Raw genomic sequence first — 21948 nt, 5'->3', positions numbered from 1 at the left:
GATTTACAGCAAGTAGTTTCTCTACTGCCTCAGTTAATCTTACATAGGGGTGCATACTATATGGGTAATTCCATTTGTAGATGGTTATATACACTGTTTACTCATATTTCCCTGACATTTGTCCAGGAACATAACCAGATCTGCAGCGCTGGTTGTGCACTGGCCAATTCCAGAGAGCTATTCACAAGCACCACAGCGTGAACAATGCCTCCTGGGAAGTCCAGGTGGCCTGACCCTAACTGCTTGTTTCCTATAAGATACATGAGATGAAAGCTTAGAAGCCCCCACTGTCCCGTAATATAATCTTTTTGAAGTGTGAGGGTTGTCTGTTTGTATAAAAATTACCCTACCAGTGCACATTCTGATAATAGGATTTATAGGGGTACTGATACGTATATAAAGATATTTGGACTTTCCTATTTTCACTGGAGGGTTTTGCCTACCCACTACTGATTCATCCTTACTGTTAAATTTATTTTCAGATATTTAATGCCCATAGATCTTAATTCTTGTAACGTGGGGACTACTCACTAATCATTCTTCACTCTTTCTTTTACTACTTTTACTAATGCCTATTGCCTGCAGGAGAAATACCTACATTTCCCCATAGAATAGAAATATTTATACATATTGCATAAATTTCAGTTAATATATACCTTCAAAAATCTGAAATGTGTCTCTGTTTTCAAATTTTCCATACCTTGAATGATACAGGTAATTCTTTCCTTCTCTACATGATCACTAAGCTATTCAGAGTATTTACATATGATATTAGCCAGTTATTCCTGCAATAATGCTATATAAGCATCATACAGTGTAAATCTCAAAATCTCAGTGATCTGCTACATTTATTTATTTTCCTCCTCAAGTGTCTGTAGGACAGTGGGCACGTCTGCTTCAGGCAGTGGGTCAGGGTCAGATTTGCTCCAAGCATCTCCTCATTCTGAGACTAGCAAATTCCCTGAGCCTGTTCTTTTCATGGCAGATGGCAGGAGTACAAGAGGGAAACCAGACTGAGCAAGCACACCTAGAGCTTCTGATAGGAACGATTTCTACCCAAGTTCATTGGCCAAAGCAAATTGAGAACAGTGGAGTAGAGAAGTACCCTCCATCCCAAAGAGGAGCAATTGGAACATCATGTGGAAGAGGGAGTGCTAATTTTATTATTGGCAGGGAGTGAGGAATAATCCAATTGTGAACAATGAGCCACCATGAACAATAATCCACACCGAGTGCAGAAATCTCAACTCTATTCTCTGTCATTTACAGGAGTTGAAATTGATTGGACTGGACATTCCACACTTTGCTGCAGATCTTCCACTGAACCGATGTAAAAATCGTTACACAAACATCCTACCATGTAAGAATGTCACTAGAGCCTATCTTATTCGTGTCTCTCAAAGGCTGACAGACTGTTGCTGCAGATTGATCAGTTTCACCAATCTCTGGCTGAGCCCAGTTGTCGTCTGGATCCTCAAGGCCATCTCTGTGATTGCATTAATCCCATTCATGCTTTGATGTTACTAGATCCCATCCTATGTAGGAATATTGAATTTCTTTGCTTGTAACCGAATTGTGTCCAATGATCTGGGAAGACTGACCATTTGGTTCTCCGGAGATCAAAAATCTTAGCCAAATTAGGATAAGATAACCCGAGCTCTCATAAATTATTTTCAGTCAAATCCCTGACAAGGGAAGGAGGGCAATGTACTAAAATGTCTCCTCTTTCTTACTTCTGCAGAGTCTCTTATTGCTTAGCATTTGTGATAAAAGCAACATTTGAGAAAAAAGTAATATGAAACACTTATAGGGATTAAAATATATTCCAAAGACTTAACTGTCCTCTCTGCCACACTGGGTAGAGGTGCGGGCTGGTGCTGGGAGAAGTGGAAAAGGAAGGAGGGGAGCTGAAAAAGCTCTTGAAGAACTCTCTCCTTGATCAGCCTTCTTGATAAAATCACATAATGTCATCATTATAACACTTCACATCTGTACACATTCCAGAATGTGCTTTTCTCATCTGAAGTCTTAGACTTCACAAAGCCTGTGCAACTCCATCTTCTCTGGATTTCCCCAAAGTAGTGGGTTCTCTGGATGTACTAGGTGACATGGAAATCATGGATTTAGGCTACAAATCTAGCCTTCCATACAACCAACCAGATATTTTAGTTCTTCTGAATATTCTGCTCCTGCACAATGCCCCCAAAACTTGGAGACAAGCATAGGGGAGCTGATGGAGAGGAAACGGTGATTGAGATGTGTTCTTATATTTATTTAAACAAGAAACTAAGATTGAGGTGTGGCTGTAATGTCAGGCTAAAGTAAACTTGATCTACCCTGTCACGGGCTGATCTGACTTGCTATTTGGATAGAGAAGGTCAAGACAATTCTTCTTTCCCTTCTCATTTTTAATATTTCTTTTCTTCTTGTTCTTTATAGATGACTTCAGCCGAGTGAGATTAGTCTCCATGAATGAAGAGGAAGGCACAGACTATATCAATGCCAACTACATTCCCGTAAGTAAAAGACAATAATAAATTTCTTAAAACCAGGCATCCAAATTCTACCTCAGCCAGAATTATTAGGGCTCCAGGGATGCATCAAACAGCCCTAAAGAGAGCCATTGTCCACCTGGCTACCCAATTCGCAGGGACCGTTCCCACTATTCCTCTTCTGAATGACGAATGGGGGGGAAGAGCCTATTGATGAGTAATGTTCGGATTTCTTTGTAAAGATCTGGTGAAAATGAAAGTAAATAATTACACTAAAGATCATTTTTCTTGTGTTGAAACTTCAGTCTTGGCAACCCAACTCAAAGGTCTCCACCTGAGCCCCCTGTGCTTTAAAAATAGTGACTGTTCTTGTAAAAAGAGGTGAGCGTGATTTTATCCGCTTCAGAGAACAGTGCTTACAATCACAAGGACCTGCACGGGTCAGTTACTCTGATTACTTCTTTGATGAAAAAGGGAGAGAACATTACCCAGGTGTGTGATCCTTGGCCAGGGTTATTTCCGGTAAATTTTCAGTGTTTCTTCATTCCTGTGGAATGGCATTTGGTGTTGGCAGTGGCTCCTTAGGTGACAACTTTGTCACTTAATCTTTCAGGGATACAACTCACCCCAGGAGTACATTGCTACGCAGGGGCCACTGCCTGAAACCAGAAATGACTTTTGGAAGATGGTCCTACAGCAGAAGTCCCAGATTATTGTCATGCTCACTCAGTGTAATGAGAAAAGAAGGGTAAGTGCCTAATGGGGCTGTCCCCACTGGCAGCAAAACCAGCTGTAGCCATGGCCTGAGTGTTTCCTATGTACCAGAAACTTCCATTTGCTTCATTTTTCATCCTCACAATAGTATTATACAGTTCTTCAGAGGGAAGTACTTTTGTTTCCCCTAAGTAAACACAGACTGTTTCTTCCTTAGCCTGTTTGTTTGAAAAGGTTTTGCCATTGTCACCTCAGGTGAAATGTGACCATTACTGGCCGTTCACAGAAGAACCCATAGCTTACGGAGACATCACCGTAGAGATGGTCTCGGAGGAAGAGCGGGACGACTGGGCCTGCAGACACTTCAGAATCAACTATGTAAGTCATGAAGCACAAGTTCGGGTACTGTCCTTGTGCTGTGGGGACACCCACATGTCAGGGACCAACCAACCCACCGTCAGGTCAGACTGTGAGCTCCTCAGGCTTTGGAATCCTGCTTTCTTCAAGAGATAAATCCCACTTTTAATGTAGTTATTTCCTATTTCATCCATAATGGTGTGGATGAGATGATTGGCCTGGAGAGCACCAGGAAAGAATAAAATGTCCTCAAGTTTCCATTTCAGGTTAGCCCAGGGCGATAAAAGCCAAGGGGAATTATTGCTATCAGGTACAATTGAGGAGAGAAGTTATCATGACTTATGCTAATTACATGTAAGTATAATTAGGATACATAAGACACACTTAAACTTGAAGCACTTAAACAAGATTTAGTAGTTTGGGTTTGGTTTTGTTTGGCTTTTTCCCTTATTTTTAGATCTGTTTTATTATTATTATTATTATTATTATTATTATTTCAAATGTTCTTCTAGGCCTTTTTTTTTTTTTCTTCTAGGCCTTTTATATCATGGTTCCATCCCTCTTAAAATACTATTGATTTCTGAATATTAGTGTATCAGAAAAAGTCTATTTTGCCAGGCCTGCTACCTCTCTGATGATCAGCCTTTGAGCTTATGCTGAATATTTGTCTGCTAGGCTAGGTGCTGACATCACCAGTCACCCCGTTGCCTTCTTTCACACACCATAGCCCCAGAAAAATCAGAGGGCAGTTTTACTAGTGGTCACTTGAACATGCTCTCTGTCGAGGGCAATGTTGAATAGGAAAGTCCTCATTACAGTGTTCTCTGCTTAGAAACAACACTTCCTGGGGTCCTGGGTGGCTCAGTCCCTTAAGCATCTGCCTTTGGCTCTGGTCATGATTCCAGAGTCCTGGGATTGAGTCCCGCACCTGGCTCCCTACTCAGCGGGGACCCTCCTTCTCCCTCTAGCTCTGTCCCTCCTCCTGCTGTGCTCTCTCTCATTCTCCCTCAAATACATACATAAAACCTTTATAAAGGAAAAAAGAAAAAAAAAAGAAACAACACTTCCTAGCTGTATGGGCTGGCAATTGCCTAGCAATTGACCATTGCTTTGTTTTGTAAAGCCTGTGAGCCAAGAATGGCTTTATATTTCTAAATGGGTGAAAAAATCAAAAGAAAAATAATATTTCACCCAAAATAAGGAAATTATATGACATTCAAATTTCAGTGTCCACAAATAACATTTTGATACAGAGCCATGCATTTGCTTACATATGGTGCATGAGTATTTTTGTGCTGCATCAAGCTTGAGAAGTTGAACAGAGACCATAGGACTCTTAACACCTAAAATATTTACTATCTGCCCTTTACGGATAATGTTTGCTGACCCTTAATATGGACAATGGAAATGAAGATTGCCCATATCCATATAGCATCAGCAATCATTAACTAGTCATTTATTGATATTTGCAAGTTAAATCACTTCTTAACCACTTATAGTTAACAATGGCTTTTGCTACAAGGGGAATTTAGGCAAACCCCTAGCAGACCATGCTTCATGCTGTTCCTTTTTTGTTTTTTTTTTTTTTTTGGAAATGGTCATCTCCTCCTGTTCCCTAAACACATTCCCTCTCAGAATTTCAGCTCAAAGATCACCTCTTTTGTTAAACTTTCCCTAACCTCAAGACAGCTTTATTCCTTTCTCTCAGTCTAGTCTCACATAGATTATTCTATCACAGGACATCAGAGATGGTTATAATTGTCTCTCTTCACATCCTCCTCCCCCAGCATGCTGTAAGTTTGGGAAGCAAGTACCCTGTTTTAATAAGCTCTGTAATCCCAACCCTTAGCTACTTATAAAAATCTTTGCAGAATGAATTAATGAGTGCATGAGTGAATGAATGATTTCAAAAACAATAAAGCACTTGGAAAGCGTCACAGATATTCCTTAGAGAAAATATTTGACAATCTGAATGCCATTTGGGCCCCGCTTTCTTTCTTGGCTATTTCAACTGGTGAAAACTGCTGGCAAAGTTCGAACAAATGTTTCTCTGGGTTTGCATTCAGGAGAAAAGAGACTACAGAGCACAAAATAAGGCCTGTTTCCTTGACAAAGTCCCATAGATCATTGTATGGTCAATACCATGCTTCTTGTCCTTGATCTTAAATGATGACCTTTCAATAACAATCATGTGAAGGGCTTGAAACATAAGAATAAAACTTTGAGCCATGGTCTTTTCTGGTCAGATGTGTAGATGGTAGTTACAAGTACTTGGTCCTAGAGTGCCCCCTTTTGGTCATAAACACAAAATCTAAATTTTAAACTTCTGCCAAAAGAAGCTTCTTTTAAGCTATTGCCAAAGAACATTGTGTGAAGCGAATGGATATATTTTTCTATTTGTTTTGATTTTTGTTTACACTCTTTATTCCCTCCATATTGATATATGGAAACTCTCAGAGTACAACCAGATAAAAGTACACGAGTGAGGAAACCAGGGTAAGAGAAAGTTTGGAATGGCTCAGATGTAACAAGAAGGGTTTTCTTGTTTAATAAGAAAGGAAGTAAATGACCATAACACACAATTTGTCACTTTCCAGTGCTTGAAAACTTGGTCTGAATTCAGTAAGAACTGGAGACTCAAGCCAGCAAAAATTTGTTTGTTCCCATTGACGTGTGCCTTGCTATTCGGCTGACAAGGACCACCCTGATACTAAGAACTCCTTCCTGCAGCTATGGAAAGAATAATGACGATTTAAGTGTTTCCTATTTTTGAACCACTTTGTATATTTTAGCCAGATACATTTTCAGATTGATTATGTATATACGCATAAACATAAATATATGTACAAATATATATTGCCCACAATGAACAAGTCTTTGCACTAAGCCTGTAATCAGCCTTTGAAGAGAGTTAATATTTTTGTGAGCTTTTCTGGGCAACCAAAGTTATCTTTGTGCTTAAATCTTCATGGTGTTGAGTTATGGAGTCATTCTGCACAATTTATCATGCTTGGGTTACTCTCTTGCCATACCTCCTGAAAAGGGTAGTGAGAGGAGCCAGCATCTTTGCAGACTTTTGCAAACATGCTCCATGTGTCTAAGAAAGAGCCATTGAAGGCAGTGAGGGAGGCACTGCATGTGGCTGGGGTTGTATAGCCTTAAGCGCCTAGGGGACTGTGGGTCTAGTTGAAGTGCAGATTTATTTATGTTTACAGAATTCTTATTATGTATTTATTCATATATTTTAATTATGCATTTACTTATATTTATATAAATTTTACTTCACCCAAGACCACTGACTCTTTGGAATTCATTTCTCTTGAATACCTGAACCTAACTTTCATTTCATAACCAGGCCAAATTCTTCCAAATTATGATACAGTATTCCATTCATCGAGTGGATTCTAGGTTCTTAGCAAGTTTTAGGGAAGAGGGATGAATTAGATCTCTGTGAGGCCTGGATTTGGAATATTTATGACAGTTGATAATAAGAACAGAACAAATCTTTATGCTTACAAATTAGTAGAGACTAAAGAGGGTGAATCTTGGGGTGCCTGGGGGGCATAGTAAGTTAAACGTCTGACTCTTGGTTTGGGCTCAGGCCATGATCACAGGGCCATGAAATTGAGCCCTGTGTGAGGCTCTGAGCTCGGTACAGAGTCCACTTGAGACTCTCCCTCCCTCCCCCTGCTCCTCCCTGCTTCAAATAAATAAATCTTAAAAAAAAAAAAAAAGGAAAGAAAGAAAGAGTGAATCCTCAAGGCCCACATCCCAAATGATAATTACTCAGTCCAGAGGGGACAAGAATATATTTGACATATGGGTTAATAATATGAAAAAGATGATACAAAATATACCAACCCACTGGGATTCCCAGAACCAACCATACAAATGCACAGAGCTGGATGGGAGCGCGTGGTGGTAATTATGTAGCAGCAGCGATGATCAGATCTAATAGGTCCCATCCTTCACAGACATGAGCACAGCTAATCCTCACAACAACCCTTGTGATGGGTTGTTTTATAACATCAAAAGGATTCATTTTAGACATGAGAAAACTGGTGTTCAGGGATTTTGTCTTGGGTCAGAGCACAAGACAGAGATTGTCATACTGGTGAGTTTTAAAAGCATAATCTTGGGTAAAATCTATAAGGAACAAGGGAACCAGGATAGGACAGGGCAGGGAAGGAGCACACACAGCTGTGGCTTCAGCAGAATTCTGGTCTCGACTGGGTCCCCCGGAGAGTGCCAAGGGAGTAAATGGTGCCAAGCTGATATGGATGCCACCCTGACATAAGTGGGGAAGGCATTTTGCACCCCTTGTCTCATCAAGAGAACACATCCTTTTGGGCATGCTCCAGCAAGATAGTTCCCTTTGTGGAGGAGAGTGGAGGGGAGGGCACAGCCATATGCTATCTAGCAGCAACTGGAAAAGAGGTGCAGCCTGGTCAAGGGGACCCAGAGGGGGCACCAAAGCACCTTTCAGGGGATCCATGGGCCAAAGCTGATGCAATTGCCAAATGACAGAGTCAGAATGCACACCCAGATGCTTGAGCTCTACAAAGACCTGGATTAGCCTATTTATACTATGCTTTGAAGTTTTATACAATTAGTACTTTTTTCAGGGCCTGCTTTGTGCCAGACACAATCCTCAGAGCTGGAAAGGGAAGGGGCCTAGACGGGGAGGGGCACGTGGCTTTAACTTCTTATGCTGTTAACTGGTGAGCAGCCGTGGAGGCCTGCTCTGGGCCGATGCCCTGACAGATTTTAATGCTTGTGTTGGCTTTTTCTCCTAAAGGCCGATGAGATGCAGGATGTGATGCATTTCAACTACACTGCATGGCCTGATCACGGGGTGCCCACAGCAAACGCTGCAGAGAGCATCCTGCAGTTCGTACACGTGGTTCGACAGCAAGCTACCAAGAGCAAAGGCCCCATGATCGTGCACTGCAGGTAACCTCTTCAGCCGTATTTTCTGTTAAGGCACCACAGGCTTTGCTGTATAAAGGGAAAAGCCCACCATTCTATGTATCCCAGTCACACTGAATTAACGATTACATGAACTATGATTTTTAAAAAATTAACAATTAACTGATATCTTACTAGATATGTCATTTACTTATAATATGGCGTTTCTTATCTCCATTAGCCTATGAGATAGATGTTATTATTCTCATTTTTAGGTTAAAAAAACAAAAACAACTGAGAAGAAGGGAGGCAAAGGGATCCACACACATTCATGCAATAAGAAAGTGGAGGGGTTAGGGCTCAAATCCGTGCCTTTAGGTGCTGTGTGGTATTATCCCAACCTATCAGTGATTCTGAGTGCTTTATAACATGGCCAAATACAAAGTCAGATTAAAAGTAGCAAATCACAACCCTGAATAATATAAATAGACATAAAAACAAGATGAAGGAAAGGAGAAATAAAAGTATTCAGCTCATTAAGATAAACATTTGCTATGATTGCTCTTTGAGATTGTCTCTAAACTTCCAGATGGTTAAGATGAAAAGGGCCTGTATGATCTATTGCATTATCAAAAACAAGGACCACGTGGATTCCTTCGGGAGAACATTGTCTTTGAATTTAAGCTTTCCTTCCTACCAAGTGAACCAAAACTTCATCAAAATCCATCATCGTGACATAATTTTGCTGCAAAATTTTTATGCAACCTCCAAAGAGCAGGGGAAATGAACATGCTCCTATTGTGTGCCCGAGGCAGGAGTGGGGTGACAATGTTAGGGGAGGCATTGACAGCCATGTCAACCTAAGCAAATAAATCTATAATCCTGGATCCTGACCTTGGTGTTTGTGAACTGAATGGCTGGGGGAATGTGTGTGTATGAGAGAGACAGACAGACAGAGACAGAGATAGAGAGAGGAATATGGGTCTGTCTGGAAAGACAAACACTTGATAAGCTACTGAGTTTGGGATCAGGGAGGATATATACTTGGGTCCATTCACTTCACACATTCACAGGTTAAAAGTTTTGCATGACCAAATGACATCTAGTCTCAAATGATTCTTTCTAAGAGCAGAAAATAAAGCTGCTCAACCAGGTGGTCAAACTCCTGGTTCTTTCCAAGCCGGAAGCAGCCACAGTCCTGGATGGGACTTCACAGGTGCTCACCCAGAGACAGAATGTTTTATCTTAGACCAACAAGTCCTAGGAGGCAAGAGTTGTCTGATAGAAAAGCAATCTCTGAACTCAGAGTTTTTAGTATTGAGGTTCTCTCCAGCAAATTCTGGATAAGCACTGGTTTTGACTTTCTCTTTTCTCATTTTACATAATCTATAGTTTGAAACCAGTTGGCGCTGCAGCCTCTGAGTGACTGGAAGAGAAGAGCTGACTTAAACATATAGAGCTGGGGGCTGCTGGTGGGCAATAGTCAGCGCCATTCATTCCTTCCACTTCCCTCCACTCTCTGAGCACTGGGATATGGGGAATGAAGAGACTGCCTCCAGATATCAAATTTGATTTGGAGGCAACTATCTAAAAGTTGGCTGGGAGACCAAAGCAGGCCCGAGACCCACTAGAAGGGCAGGTGTGCTGGAAGGAAGGTCCAGGGGAGTGAACTCAACTTAGGCTTGACCACATGCAAATGCTATAGCTCCAGAGCAAGCGCTGGTGTGTGGCATCTCAATCAGACTTTCCAGCAGAGGGTGTGCAACTAACTCTGAGGCTACACAGAAGGCTGGAACTGTTGTGTGTGTGTGTGTGTGTGTGTGTGTGTGTGTGTGTGTGTATCAGCTCTCTGAGAGCACAAGCAACTCTCCAGCAAGCTCAGGCTGGAATCCTTACTTTCTGCAGGAGGCAGAGGGGGTGTGGCTAAGGCAGTGCAGACCTGCACGTCTTGGAGGTAGCAGGCCAGTCAGAAATGTCATTGAAAGACACACCAACCACAATCACATACTTCAAAATCAGTTAGGAAAGCATTGTCAAGAATATTTCTTCTTTAACCTCAGAGGTGCTACCTGTAGTTTGGGGGCGGGGAGGGGGGGATTTAGCTGCCAATTTGTTTGCAACCGTGTGAAAGCACTATCTGAGGAATAGGCTGCCTGCATGCTTTTTTGCAGTGCTGGAGTCGGCCGGACGGGAACATTCATTGCCCTGGACAGGCTCTTGCAGCACATTCGGGATCACGAGTTTGTCGACATCCTAGGGCTGGTGTCCGAAATGCGGTCGTACCGGATGTCTATGGTGCAGACAGAGGTAGGAACGGAATCAATATGCATTTTCAGAAATGCCCCGGACTGAGAAACTTCCCATTGTTCGATTTCATGTTTCAAAACAATTGTCTCATTTTTTCCTGCATCTGTTATTCCCAGTTTCTTAGTGTGCATGTTCAAACTGCTTCAAGGTACCCCAAAAATAGATATTAGCCTCTAGAAATCCACTCAGTGTATAGTGCTTGCACCGTTGTTGGCATCATATGCCCTTTGGTAATCCAGAGCATGTGGATGTATCTATAATAGAATAAAACCTCTTTGAACGGATTGAGAGTTCAGTGAAGGTGACAGCAATCTGGGTAAATGCCACCAAGTGGAGACTGTGGAACCGACATGATTGAATTTAAATTTGAAACACTAGATGTGGTTCAATAAGTTTGGCATTAGTTTGTCCTCCATGTGACTCTGTCCCAATGCACTTTTGATGATGATCAGGGGTTGGACTTATGCTTTCTGTTCCCCTTATGATTTTAAGGATTTCCAGCTCCCAACTGAGCAGTGCTGCCAAGTCCCTTGATCTAAGTGAATGGAGTTACCATTGTAACCACATGGGAGCATGCCCAGAAACATCCAGTACTGTGATGTGCTCCCTCCTCCTCCTCTTTGGCCAAGCCCTCTCCTCCCTGGAAGCCTCAGAATGCACTCTGGCTTCAGTGGTAGCCCGGGGCTGCTGTGCACACAGCATCACACCGCCACCCAGCAGCCCCAGGTGTGCACCTGTGTGCCCCCAAATCTACGCACAATAGCTAGTTCATCATCCTAGTCACCAAGTCGTCCTTGCAACTTCTCAGCTTTGAGCATACAATAATCCTTTTGGCTCCAGGAGTGTGTGTGGGAGGAACACTTGTAGAGAGGAAAACAACCTGGCTTGACCTCTGACTCAGTTTCCAAGACATTAAATGCTACCTTAGTTTTCCCCATGCTTTTCCTACTGAGCACCACTAGATGTCAGTGTAACTCAAAAAGCCTGCAGTCGTGGCTCCTATGGGTTTGCCCCACTGGTTTCTCCTCTCCCATTTTTTATTTTTCTCTCCTGTTTCCCCACTCCCATCTGACCTATGCTCCACACTATAGATGATAGATGATTGATGATAGATGATAGATGATGGTAGATTGATGATAGATAGATAGATAGATAGATAGATAGATAGATATAGATATAGATAGATGATTGATAGATGATAGATACATGATGATAGATAGATGATAGATTAGATAGATAGATGATAGATAGATAGATAGATAGATAGATAGATAGATAGATAGATAGATAGATAGATAGATAGATGATAGATAGATCTTGCTATATAGCAAGATCATACCACTTTGGAAAGAGTGACCCATTCACATGCACCTGTCTCATTGATGATGTGTGTGTTCGCTCACTTCCTTGAGCCCACTCACATCCCAGCCCTGCTACCTTCTAATTTACCGTGATGGGGACACGAACATGACCTCGTTTTCGTGAGTTTAAAACGTCCTGATTCCCCGGAGAAACGCACTACCTAGTGATTAAACAGTGCTTTATGAATTGGTTCATATTTTTGGTTTTCACTTCCATAAATGTACATGCTAACGTGTGGTTAAAGCTCCCCATTATGTATACTAATCCCCAACCTTCAAAGGGCCACTCCTTATTTTAAGTATTTTGGATCTGATGAATGGTCTGCCTCATTGACTTAATTTATGCCTCTTATGACTTTATAGACTTTGATTATAGCCTGTTTGCCTTTGGCTTTCCCAATTACAAAATCCTAATGACTTTTTAAAAACTACCTTCACACGGCAGACCCTCCATCCAATTCTCAACACCATTATCTTTCCTGGTGCGTGGTAATCGCACCAAACCAGAGCAGCCACCATGTGCCTCTCTGCAGAGCTGAGGAAGTGTCCTGTGTTCTCCCTGACTTTCTGGCTCCACATTTTGGTTTGTTTGGCTTCTTTGTTTATAGTAGCATTTTTAGGTTGACATCTCCAGGGAAACAATCTTTTTAAAGTACAATATCCCTTCCCTGAACTCTTGTGGGAAAACTCAAAGTGAGCAAAAGAGGAGAGGTCACCATAGGTTACTGATTTTTTTCCAACTGTTCCGGCTTCACTCTCGAGTTCCCTCAGGATTCTTCAGTGAATGCTCTCTATTTCGAGTTATTTATTTATGTCTGTTTTGTTATGTCTGGAACATTTTTCCATTTACCTTTGTTCTTCCTGGTTCTTATGCAATTCATGGTTCAACCTGTATTTTGAATATTAGGATTTTCCTAACATCCTCCTTGATCCCATTCATATCGCAGTCCTGCTGCCTTCTACTTTACTGATGCTAATAAGGAAGGAGCAGAGTAAACAAATTTTCTTCGACTTTATCATCCCACAGTGACCCCTTTAACACTAGTGATTTTCAAGAGGCCAGAGTGATTCTCCAGCTGATTTCCCATTTTCTATATAAACCACTAGTGTGTTGTATACCAGGTTCCCTCCCATGATGGGTTTCTAATTTTCCTACCTCCTCTAGACTGCCCGTCATCTCGACTCCACCACCTTGCCCCACTCTAGAAATAGCAGAGCTAACTGATTAAAACAGCCTGTCCTGAGATGCACATTTCAGGTCCCGGCAACAGGCTGCATGGGCCGTGTTTCAACATGCCCTCTTCCCTTTTCTCAGCTGCCTGGGCACATGGTCTGAGCCTCTCCATAAGAGCAGCAACGGGTAGTGAGAGAGTAGGGGTTGGCAGGCCAGGCTCCGTGAGTGGGCCTGGGTCACTTGCGGCCTCTGTACAGCTTCCTTCACCTCTCCTAGCCCCCCGTCCTCATCTGTAAACCATGAATGATGCATTCATGAATTGTTGTAGAGTTTACATGATGTGAATGATATAATCTAAACAAGTACTTTGAAACTGTCAAGTGCTCTATATGGGTGGCATTCACCTCTCTTGGGCTCTCTTCTATTTTTATCAAATGTTTTATTTGATTTCCTCTAATAGGCTTTCCCCGGAAAGCCTTTTTGCTTTGAGCAGCCATCATCCTGCTTAGCAGCTTAGACCTCTCGGGGTCTCTCAGGGATATGTCTGTAAATAGTCTTTTATTTACCTTGCCTGTGGTCCAGCTACTTTTTTCCCTTTTTGACACAAAGTTTGGCCACTGAGTAGTTATGGGTTGAAAAACCAGGTCCTCCCTGGCCCGAACCGTGCTCAGTGCTTGACACAACACCAGAAACAGTGGAGTGATGTGTGACGAGAAGAGGTAGGCAGTTATGAATGTGATATTATCACGAAATAAGGGAATGTATTTTCTCCAAAGCTTGTTGAAAATACAGATTAGGCTGATTATCAACCCAGTGAGGTTTGAAGTATTAACCTAACCTTTATAAAGTTGTCATACAAAAGACCCCTTAAATCCTGTGAATAGCATGACTGGCTTTTTTTTTTTTTTTTTTTTTTTTTTTTTTTTTTTTAGAGATTCATTTAGTTATTTATTCATGAGAGACACACAGAGAGAGTCAGAGATATGCAGAGGTAGATGCAGGCTCCATGCAGGGATCCCGATGTGGGACGTGATCCCAGGACCCCAGGATCATGCCCTGAGCCGAAGGCAAATGCCCAACCGGTGAGCCACCCAGGTGTCCCTCCACGACTGGTTTTTATGTCAAGGTTATTTCTAATGGTATTACTTATAGAGAAGCTCTAGGGAATAAAGAAGAAAGGTAAAAGATCATGAGGTTACTTGGATTTCATGGCACCAGGACAGCTACTCTCAATATTTTGAGGTATTTCATCTCCATCTGTGTTCAAGTATAACTTTTATATGATTATGCTTATATGCTATATATGCATATACTAATTTTACAGTGTCGTTTTCCACTTAACATTTTGCTATACATATCATCCCAAGTTGTCCAAAACTCTGTAAATCTCATTTTAAAGACTGAAAAATATTTCAGTATAGATCTGTTGTGTCTTATTTAAACCATCCTCCTTTTCTTTTCTTTTTTTTAAAAATTTTATTTATTCATTCATTCATGAGAGACACACAGAGAGAGACAGAGACACAGGCAGAGGGAGAAGCAGGCTCCATGCAGGGAGCCTGATATGGGACTTGACCCTAGGACCCGGGGATCATGCTCTGAGCCAAAGGCAGACGCTCAACCACTGAGCCACCCAGGTGTCACCATGCTCCTTTTCATAGGACAATTAGTTGGATCCTTTTCCACTCATTTATTATCTGTGTCCTCAGCTAACACTTTAGTAATAATACCTCCACCACCAACAGAGAAAAATGACAGCTTCAACAAACTCAAGGCCTCATCGAGTGTTACCTTTTTCCTTTAGCTTTGCCCATGTCAGATGAAAAACAGTTGTGTCAACTTACATGTTTTATTATGTCACCACTTCTTGGGTATGTTTTAATATTTCCTCAGTTTACTTCAGAAAACATTACAATAAGCACAAACTGAGTGCTAGGCATGAAGAATAAAAAAAGACAGGGGTGCCTGGGTGGCTCAGTGGTTGAGCTTCTGCCTTTGGCTCAGGGTGTGATCCTAGAGTCCCGGGATCAAGTCCTGCCTTGGGCTCCCTGTGGGGAGACTGCTTCTCGCTCTGCCTGTGTCTCTGCCTCTGTGTGTGTATGTATGTGTCTCTCATGAATAAATGAATTAAATCTTTTTTAAAAAAGATACAGTCCCTATCTTCCAGGAATATTTGGTCTATTTGCCTATATATTTTATTTTTCAATTTAAGTGTGTGATTGCTGACTGAAGGAATTTTAAACAGAAATAAAGATATTGAGATGCATTCGTTAGATGACTCCTTTCTGCCCACCGAGTAAGCATCATTAAAGTCTCCCCTCTCACCGCCATTGTATCTAAGTCAGAGCCTCCCAAGAGCCAGAACAGCTGCAGAAGCTCTTCATTGAAGGTTTGAGCTTTGAAACAACTGATGAGAGCCTGAGGAGCCATTTTGAGCAAAGGGCAACACTCTGACTCATGACTGTGTGGTCATGAGAGATCTGAACACCAAGTGCTGGAGGTGGAGGCAGCCATGAATGCAAGGCCATACAAGGTGGATGGAAGAATTGTGCAAACAAAGAGAGCTGTCCCAAGAGAAGATTCTCAAAAACTTGGTGCCCACTTAATTGTGAAAAAGATTCTTGTTGGTAGCATTGAAGAACCCCTGAAGAACATCATCTAAGGGATTATTTTGAGCAGCATGGGGAAATTGAAGCGATTGAAATCATGACCGACTGAAGCAATGGCAAAAAGAGAGGCTTTGCTTTTGTGACATTTGATGACCATGACTCTGTGGACCAGACTGTCATTCAAAAATCCCATACTGTGAATGGCCACAACTGTGAAGTAAGGAAAGCCCTATGTAAGCAAGAGATGGCTGGTGCTTCATCCAGCCAAAGAGGTCAAAGTGGTTCTGGAAACTTTGGTGGTGGTCATGGAGGTGGTTTTGATGGGAATGACAACTTTGGTCATGAGTAAACTAGTGAGGTGGCCATGGTGGCAGTCGAGGTGGTGGTGGCCATGGGAGCAGTGAGGATGGCTCTAATGGATTTGATAACGATGGAAGCAATTTTGGAGGAGACAGAAGCTATGATAATTTTGGCAACCACAACAATCAGTCTTCAAATTTTGGACCTTCAGATTCTGAAGGGAGGAGATTTTGGAGGCAGAAGCCCTGGCCTCTACGGTGGTGGAGGCCAGTGCTTTGCCAAACCACGAAACCAAGGTGGCTATGGAGGTTCCAGCAGCAGCAGCAGCTAAAGTGGTGGCAGAAGGTTTTCATTACCTCCAGGAAGCAAAGCTTAGCAGGAGGCGAGAGCCAGAGAAGAGACAGGGAAGCCACAGGTTACAACAGATCTGTGAACTCAGCCACGCACAGCGGTGGCAGGAAGATGTGCTGCAAAGAAGACATGTTTTAGACAATACTCATGTGTTTGGTAAAAAGCTCGAGGACTAGATTTGTGACTATTTGTATAACAAGTTATTTTAGTTTCTGTTCTGTGGAAAATGGAAAGCATTCCAACGAAGGGCTTTAATGTAGATATTTTTTTTCACTCATGCTGCCGACTTGTTAAATGTAATAGCCTAATCATGATGCTGAATAAGTGGGTCTTAAATTCCCTTTATTTTATTCATTTTATTTTATATATAGTAGTTTGAAATTTTTATTTGTAATTTATTGCATTGCTTTGAAGTTTAGAAACTCCTTATTAGAACTAATCCAAGAAAAACTATCCTGTATTCCCCCCCTATATTTTTATGGCTTAATTTATTAAACTTTCTGGAATTTATTTGGGTGTATTAAGAGATGATATGCTATTTTTTTTCAAAATAGGCCCATGATTTATTGATTGGCTATTCATTGCCTTACGCATTAAGTTGTGATTACCTAAGCTCTATTATTGATCAAAATATTTTCACAGTTCTCTTGGATTTTCTAGTTATAAAATTATCTCATAAATAATGAAAATTGTCTCATTTGACATTAGATCATATCTAATCCTGCCACAGAGTGAAAATATTATATTTTTGCATGTGTCTTGCACAAAAATATATTGCTCTGAAACCTGCTTTTGTCTTTTGCTCTAGGAGCAGTACATTTTTATCCATCAGTGTGTGCAACTGATGTGGATGAAGAAGAAGCAGCAGTTCTGCATCAGTGATGTCATCTATGAGAATGTTAGCAAGTCCTAGTCCCAAATCCAGAGCAGTAAGTAAGTTTCTTGGGTGCTCTGTCTGCGAACCATGCGAGGAGACACAAAGTGGGAAGGGATAGGATACAACAAAAGGCAGCACTCACCAGTTGTATTGATTCTGACCCCACAGATGTGGTTTTAGGGAGAAATGAATACCATGCCCATCTTAGAGCTTCCATGTGCCTTGGTCAGTGGTATGACACACAGGAGCTTCAGCAACTCATTATGATTTGAACTTCCTTCCCTCTACTTGGAACCTTAAATTGTTCCGATATTGGATCTGTGCCTGAGATATCAGGATACTGCCCTTCAACTCTATTTATCCAGATATTTTGTGCAAATGTTTTATTGATTACAAGGATCATACAAGGGGTCACAAGGAGACCTGAGCTGGACATGAGCTGTCTCCCAAAGGCAGAAAACAATATTAACATTAGCCCAGGATAGTGGAGTCGAAGAATGCCTTGATTCCATCCAGTATGTGAACATTTACTTGAGAGCTTCCTGAAAACATTAGTAACATATCAAATGCTTTGTGCTCGGCTTTGACTAGGGGATCAGATTTTGGAGGCATAATAATCTTAGTTGAAGTCACAATATGCCAGTTCAAGTCAGTAAACAGAGTGTGAAATGCATCTGGGTACATTGAGGTGGGGGCAGCCACTCCCTGGGTTGGGAGAGGACAGGGTTCTGGGATTAATATGGAAGGATAAATAGCATATAGACCAGGGGTAGCGGATAGGATTAGTATTCCTTTACAGCTATCAACAGACAGAAAGCTCAAGGAGGCAGGAAGGGTAAAGGCTGAGGGACAAATTCACTGAAAAGGGGAAGATATTTAGATCCACAAAAGGGACTTACAGAGAAAAATGCATAGACAACCTAGGTCCACATGGGCTGTGGTGTTGAGTGTAAAGAGAGCAAGTAGTGGAATCAGGAGGAAGTTTCTCTACTTCCAGCCACAGAGCTGTCAGTGTGCGGCTTACCCTTCCCAGGCTGCTTACTTTCTCTCTCTCTCTCTCTCTCTCTCTCTCTCTCATCCACAGGACAGGATATGGTGTGCACCCATCCTCCCTTGCTTCCAGACATTTTTAGGGGCCCTGCTAGCCATTTTGCTAAGAAGAGCCCCTGCTTTGTAGTATGTGGCCAAGGAGATCATCTATCTCATAGAAGCACCGGGAAGACTTAGCCTTAAAGAGCCTACAGTGTCTTTTGGACTCCTTCACTTCTGGACGTAGCGGACCAAATTCAACTGAACACCAGAAAAAGTCCCGACGCCCTGCGAAGGGCAGGAAGCACAACACTTCGAAGAGTTTCCTTGGCCCTTGGCCGGTTGGGCTGAGTTTTTGTTGTTGTTGTTCTTGTTGTTTTTAAGTGCAATAATTTTTGTATGTGTGATTTTATCTGAAAGTTGAATTGTTTTCTACCCACACGACTGACCAAGCCCGTAGCCCAAGAGGGAACAGGAATTGTCAGTATCAAATTATACCTCATTGTTAAAAAGTGGCATGGCCACACATGAGGACTTGTTAATTCTGCTTCAAGGAAATCGAACCAGCGATATCTGTGCTCCAACATTAAGCTGCTGGATCGGGGGTGGGAGGGGGGGATTGAGAGAGAAGGTTTGTACCCACAGATCAACTGCATATCTTTTCCAACTATGAGAGAGCTGTGATTCAGCTTCAAAGTAGAGTAGAAAAAAAAAATATTTAAGTCTTCATTGTTCTAGTTCTTGATGGTTTTCTTCCTTATTAACACTTAAGTGTTTTTTTTTTTTTTTTCCCTGGGCCCTCTGGGACTAAGGTCACCGTCCAGATTGTTTTCCAGCAAACCAGATCTGCTTCGGAGCAGTTTGAAGAAGGACTCTTAAGACTCCATTTCTGTCTGAGCAACCTTGGTGCCTAGACTTTGCATCCCTTTCTCCGTGGACCTGCCCACGCGAAAGCTCTTTCTTTGAGCGCTGCAGGCTGTGAAAAGGCACTTTCCTTCCCACCAAGGGCTGGGGGCCTTAGGAAGTTGGGGCGATGAACTGCAGCATGCTGGGGCGCCTGTTTGGCTACCGTCAGGCGTCTCTACGGATTCCAACAGAGATTTCTTTGTTTGGTTTTGTTTGGTTTTGGGGTTGTCCGTTTCCTTTTAACCAGTGTAAACTAGTAACGTTTCGTTCCTGGGGTGTTCCTATCACTACAGTACATGAGTGTGTATGTGACATAAACGCTGTCAAGATGGGCACTGCGGGCCCTGTGAAGCCTCTTACTCTGTGTCACCTCCTTAAAAAATCAGAGGTGACGGTGGGCTGGGGGGGGGGGCGGTGGGCGGTGCGTCCTGCTGGCCTGGGCGCGGGCATCGGGTGGCCCGGCGTCCCCGCGGAGCCCTGCACCCAGGGTCGCTCAATAATTCATCGGCGACCTCAGCGGCGGCCCAGGGCGCCAGGGGAACAGCTCCGCGCCGCCCCGGCCCTGGCCCCGAGCAGCCCCGGCCCCAGCAGCCCCCGGCGCGGCTCCTGCAGCCCTGGCCGCGCGCCCCAGGTTCACCCCGGGGGGGGGGCGGGGGCAGGGGCGCCCCAGCTCGGCAGCTTGGGCGCCCCAGGCGGCGTCAGTTCTTCCTCGCCCCCTCCTCCTCCCCGCCTCCCCACCTGCTCTCCTCCCCCCCCCCCCCCCCCCCCCCCGCGGCCCGCTAACACCGCAGCGCTGCACCCTCGGAGCGCAAAGGCCTGAAGCAAGGGTGATGGGTGATGGGTGATGGGTGATGGGTGATGCGCCCCGACCCCGCACCGGGGCAGGTCGGGGCGACGCGAGCCCCTCGGATGCCTGGGTAAGCTGGAATTCACTTCGGGGTCCTGGGCTGGAATATTACTTCCCCTGAAACTTAAAGCACTTCATGAATATTTCAGGTTTTTCTTGAGCACCCACCCCTTCAGGGGCGGGATCAAAGAGTAGCAGATCCACTTTCCCAAAAGAGAAGACGGAGTATCCAGAGTTTACACCGAGACTCCGAGCTTAGACCACAGGAGGGTCGGGCCAAAGCACTTGACCAGATCCTCCCCCCTCGCCCCCCGGGGGTCTCCAGAGCAGTCCCTTTGTTCGCCGGGACACAGGTGCCCGGAGCCTGGAGAATTTATAGTGAGGAAAGCATCCACCTGTCAGAAGCCTTGGATCGTAAGCCCAGCAGATAGCAGACGCCTTGGGAACTTCTCTCTCCTGAGCCCCAGCTCATAAACTGCAGAAGGCCCCACCGCAGCCCCATATTTTTCAGATATAAAGAGTAACAGTAGGATGATGCACCCGAAGGTGTTTTGTATCTTGTCCTCTCATGGACGCTAAAACCACTGTAACCAGCTTCATCTGCACTCCAGGACTCAGTTTGAAGATTGGAGAGGCGGCTGCTGCGGCCTCTGTATCATTAATAAGGTTTTTTGTTGTTGGTGGTGGTGGTGTTTTTTTTTTTTTTTTTTAAAGATTTTATTTGTTTATTCATGAGAGACACAGAGAGAAAAGAAGAGAGAGAGAAGCAGGCTCCCTGGGGAGCCCCATGCGGGACTCAATCCCAGGACCCCGGGATCACAACCTGAGCTGAAGGCAGATGTTCAACCCCTGAGCCACCCAGGCGTCCCTGTTGTTGTTTTTAATCATCTGAGTAGTGCTACAATGTTCTGACCACAGAGGCACTGGCACATACAGGTCAAAATAGCCTACGTGGCTCATGGAGAGAGGGGAAGACTTTAGAGTCACAAAATATTTAACTTCAAGTGTTGTGGAGATCAAATTTCTTCACTGCAAAGTCAATTTCTAAAGTTAATTGAGAAACTATCATTAGGGCTTAATTTATAAATGTAATATTTAACACTAATATATCCCTCACTACACATTATATGATTTTATTTAACTTGAAAAGGAAAAAAAAAGTGATGGATGACAGCACTTTTTTGGACAGCATTTTAATTCAGGGCTTATCATTTTCTGCTTACAAAGTCAACATTACCCCTCAAATTGAGACAAGTTAGTAAGATTATTTTAATCTCTTATAAAATCTTTAATCAGATTTTCTAACGTCTCTCCTTTTCTAAAAGCTGTCCCTCCCACCCCCCAACCCCCACAACTCCCCACTGCTCCAAAAGGCAATCCATCTCTCAAAGAAGGCTATGGTGTCAACACATAAAACGGGGGCTGGAGACTTTGGATCTGAATTTTTTGCAGACCATATGATAGCTGCTTGCTAGAGGATTGGCCCTTAGCCAAAGAGTTAAAGTTACTGAATCCAGCCTCTAAGAGCCAAAATCCTCCCTGCTTTCTAGCAAGGAGGACTTCCTTTCCACCTCAGGAAATGTCTGATGTAATGTGCTTCAAATAAGCTGGCTCGTGTCCTGGCTCACAGCTTTCTAGCCTGGTACTTGGCACAGGCTCGGAGTCCAAAGGCCATGCCCAGGACTAAATATAACATCTCTTTGGGCCAAAGGGGTT

The 21948-nt window shown here is 43.1% G+C and overlaps 1 protein-coding gene across 3 annotated transcripts in view; it reads left to right on the top strand.

The window, feature by feature from the left end:
• PTPRO (protein tyrosine phosphatase receptor type O) overlaps nucleotides 1-19741 on the top strand; it is a 241875-nt gene extending 222134 nt beyond the window's left edge. For 2 of the 3 annotated variants that reach the window (XM_035706991.2, XM_025455202.3), the window contains 8 exons: nucleotides 1270-1360; nucleotides 2440-2516; nucleotides 3106-3240; nucleotides 3462-3584; nucleotides 8362-8516; nucleotides 10643-10778; nucleotides 17382-17502; nucleotides 18535-19741. In XM_035706991.2, coding sequence (XP_035562884.2) covers nucleotides 1270-1360; nucleotides 2440-2516; nucleotides 3106-3240; nucleotides 3462-3584; nucleotides 8362-8516; nucleotides 10643-10778; nucleotides 17382-17486 — 822 coding nt within the window. In that variant the 3' untranslated portion in view covers nucleotides 17487-17502; nucleotides 18535-19741. Of the gene's footprint in view, nucleotides 1-1269; nucleotides 1361-2439; nucleotides 2517-3105; nucleotides 3241-3461; nucleotides 3585-8361; nucleotides 8517-10642; nucleotides 10779-17381; nucleotides 17507-18534 lie in introns of all 3 variants that reach the window. The other variant, XM_025455201.3, reaches the window with a different exon arrangement.
• Nucleotides 19742-21948: the final 2207 nt, after the last annotated feature.

Source organism: Canis lupus, chromosome 27 (assembly GCF_003254725.2).
Source record: "Canis lupus dingo isolate Sandy chromosome 27, ASM325472v2, whole genome shotgun sequence".
In the NCBI taxonomy this organism is placed as follows: Eukaryota; Metazoa; Chordata; class Mammalia; order Carnivora; family Canidae; genus Canis; species Canis lupus.
The sequence above is the reverse complement of the archived record's forward strand: the minus strand, read 5'-3'. Positions and strand labels throughout refer to the sequence as shown.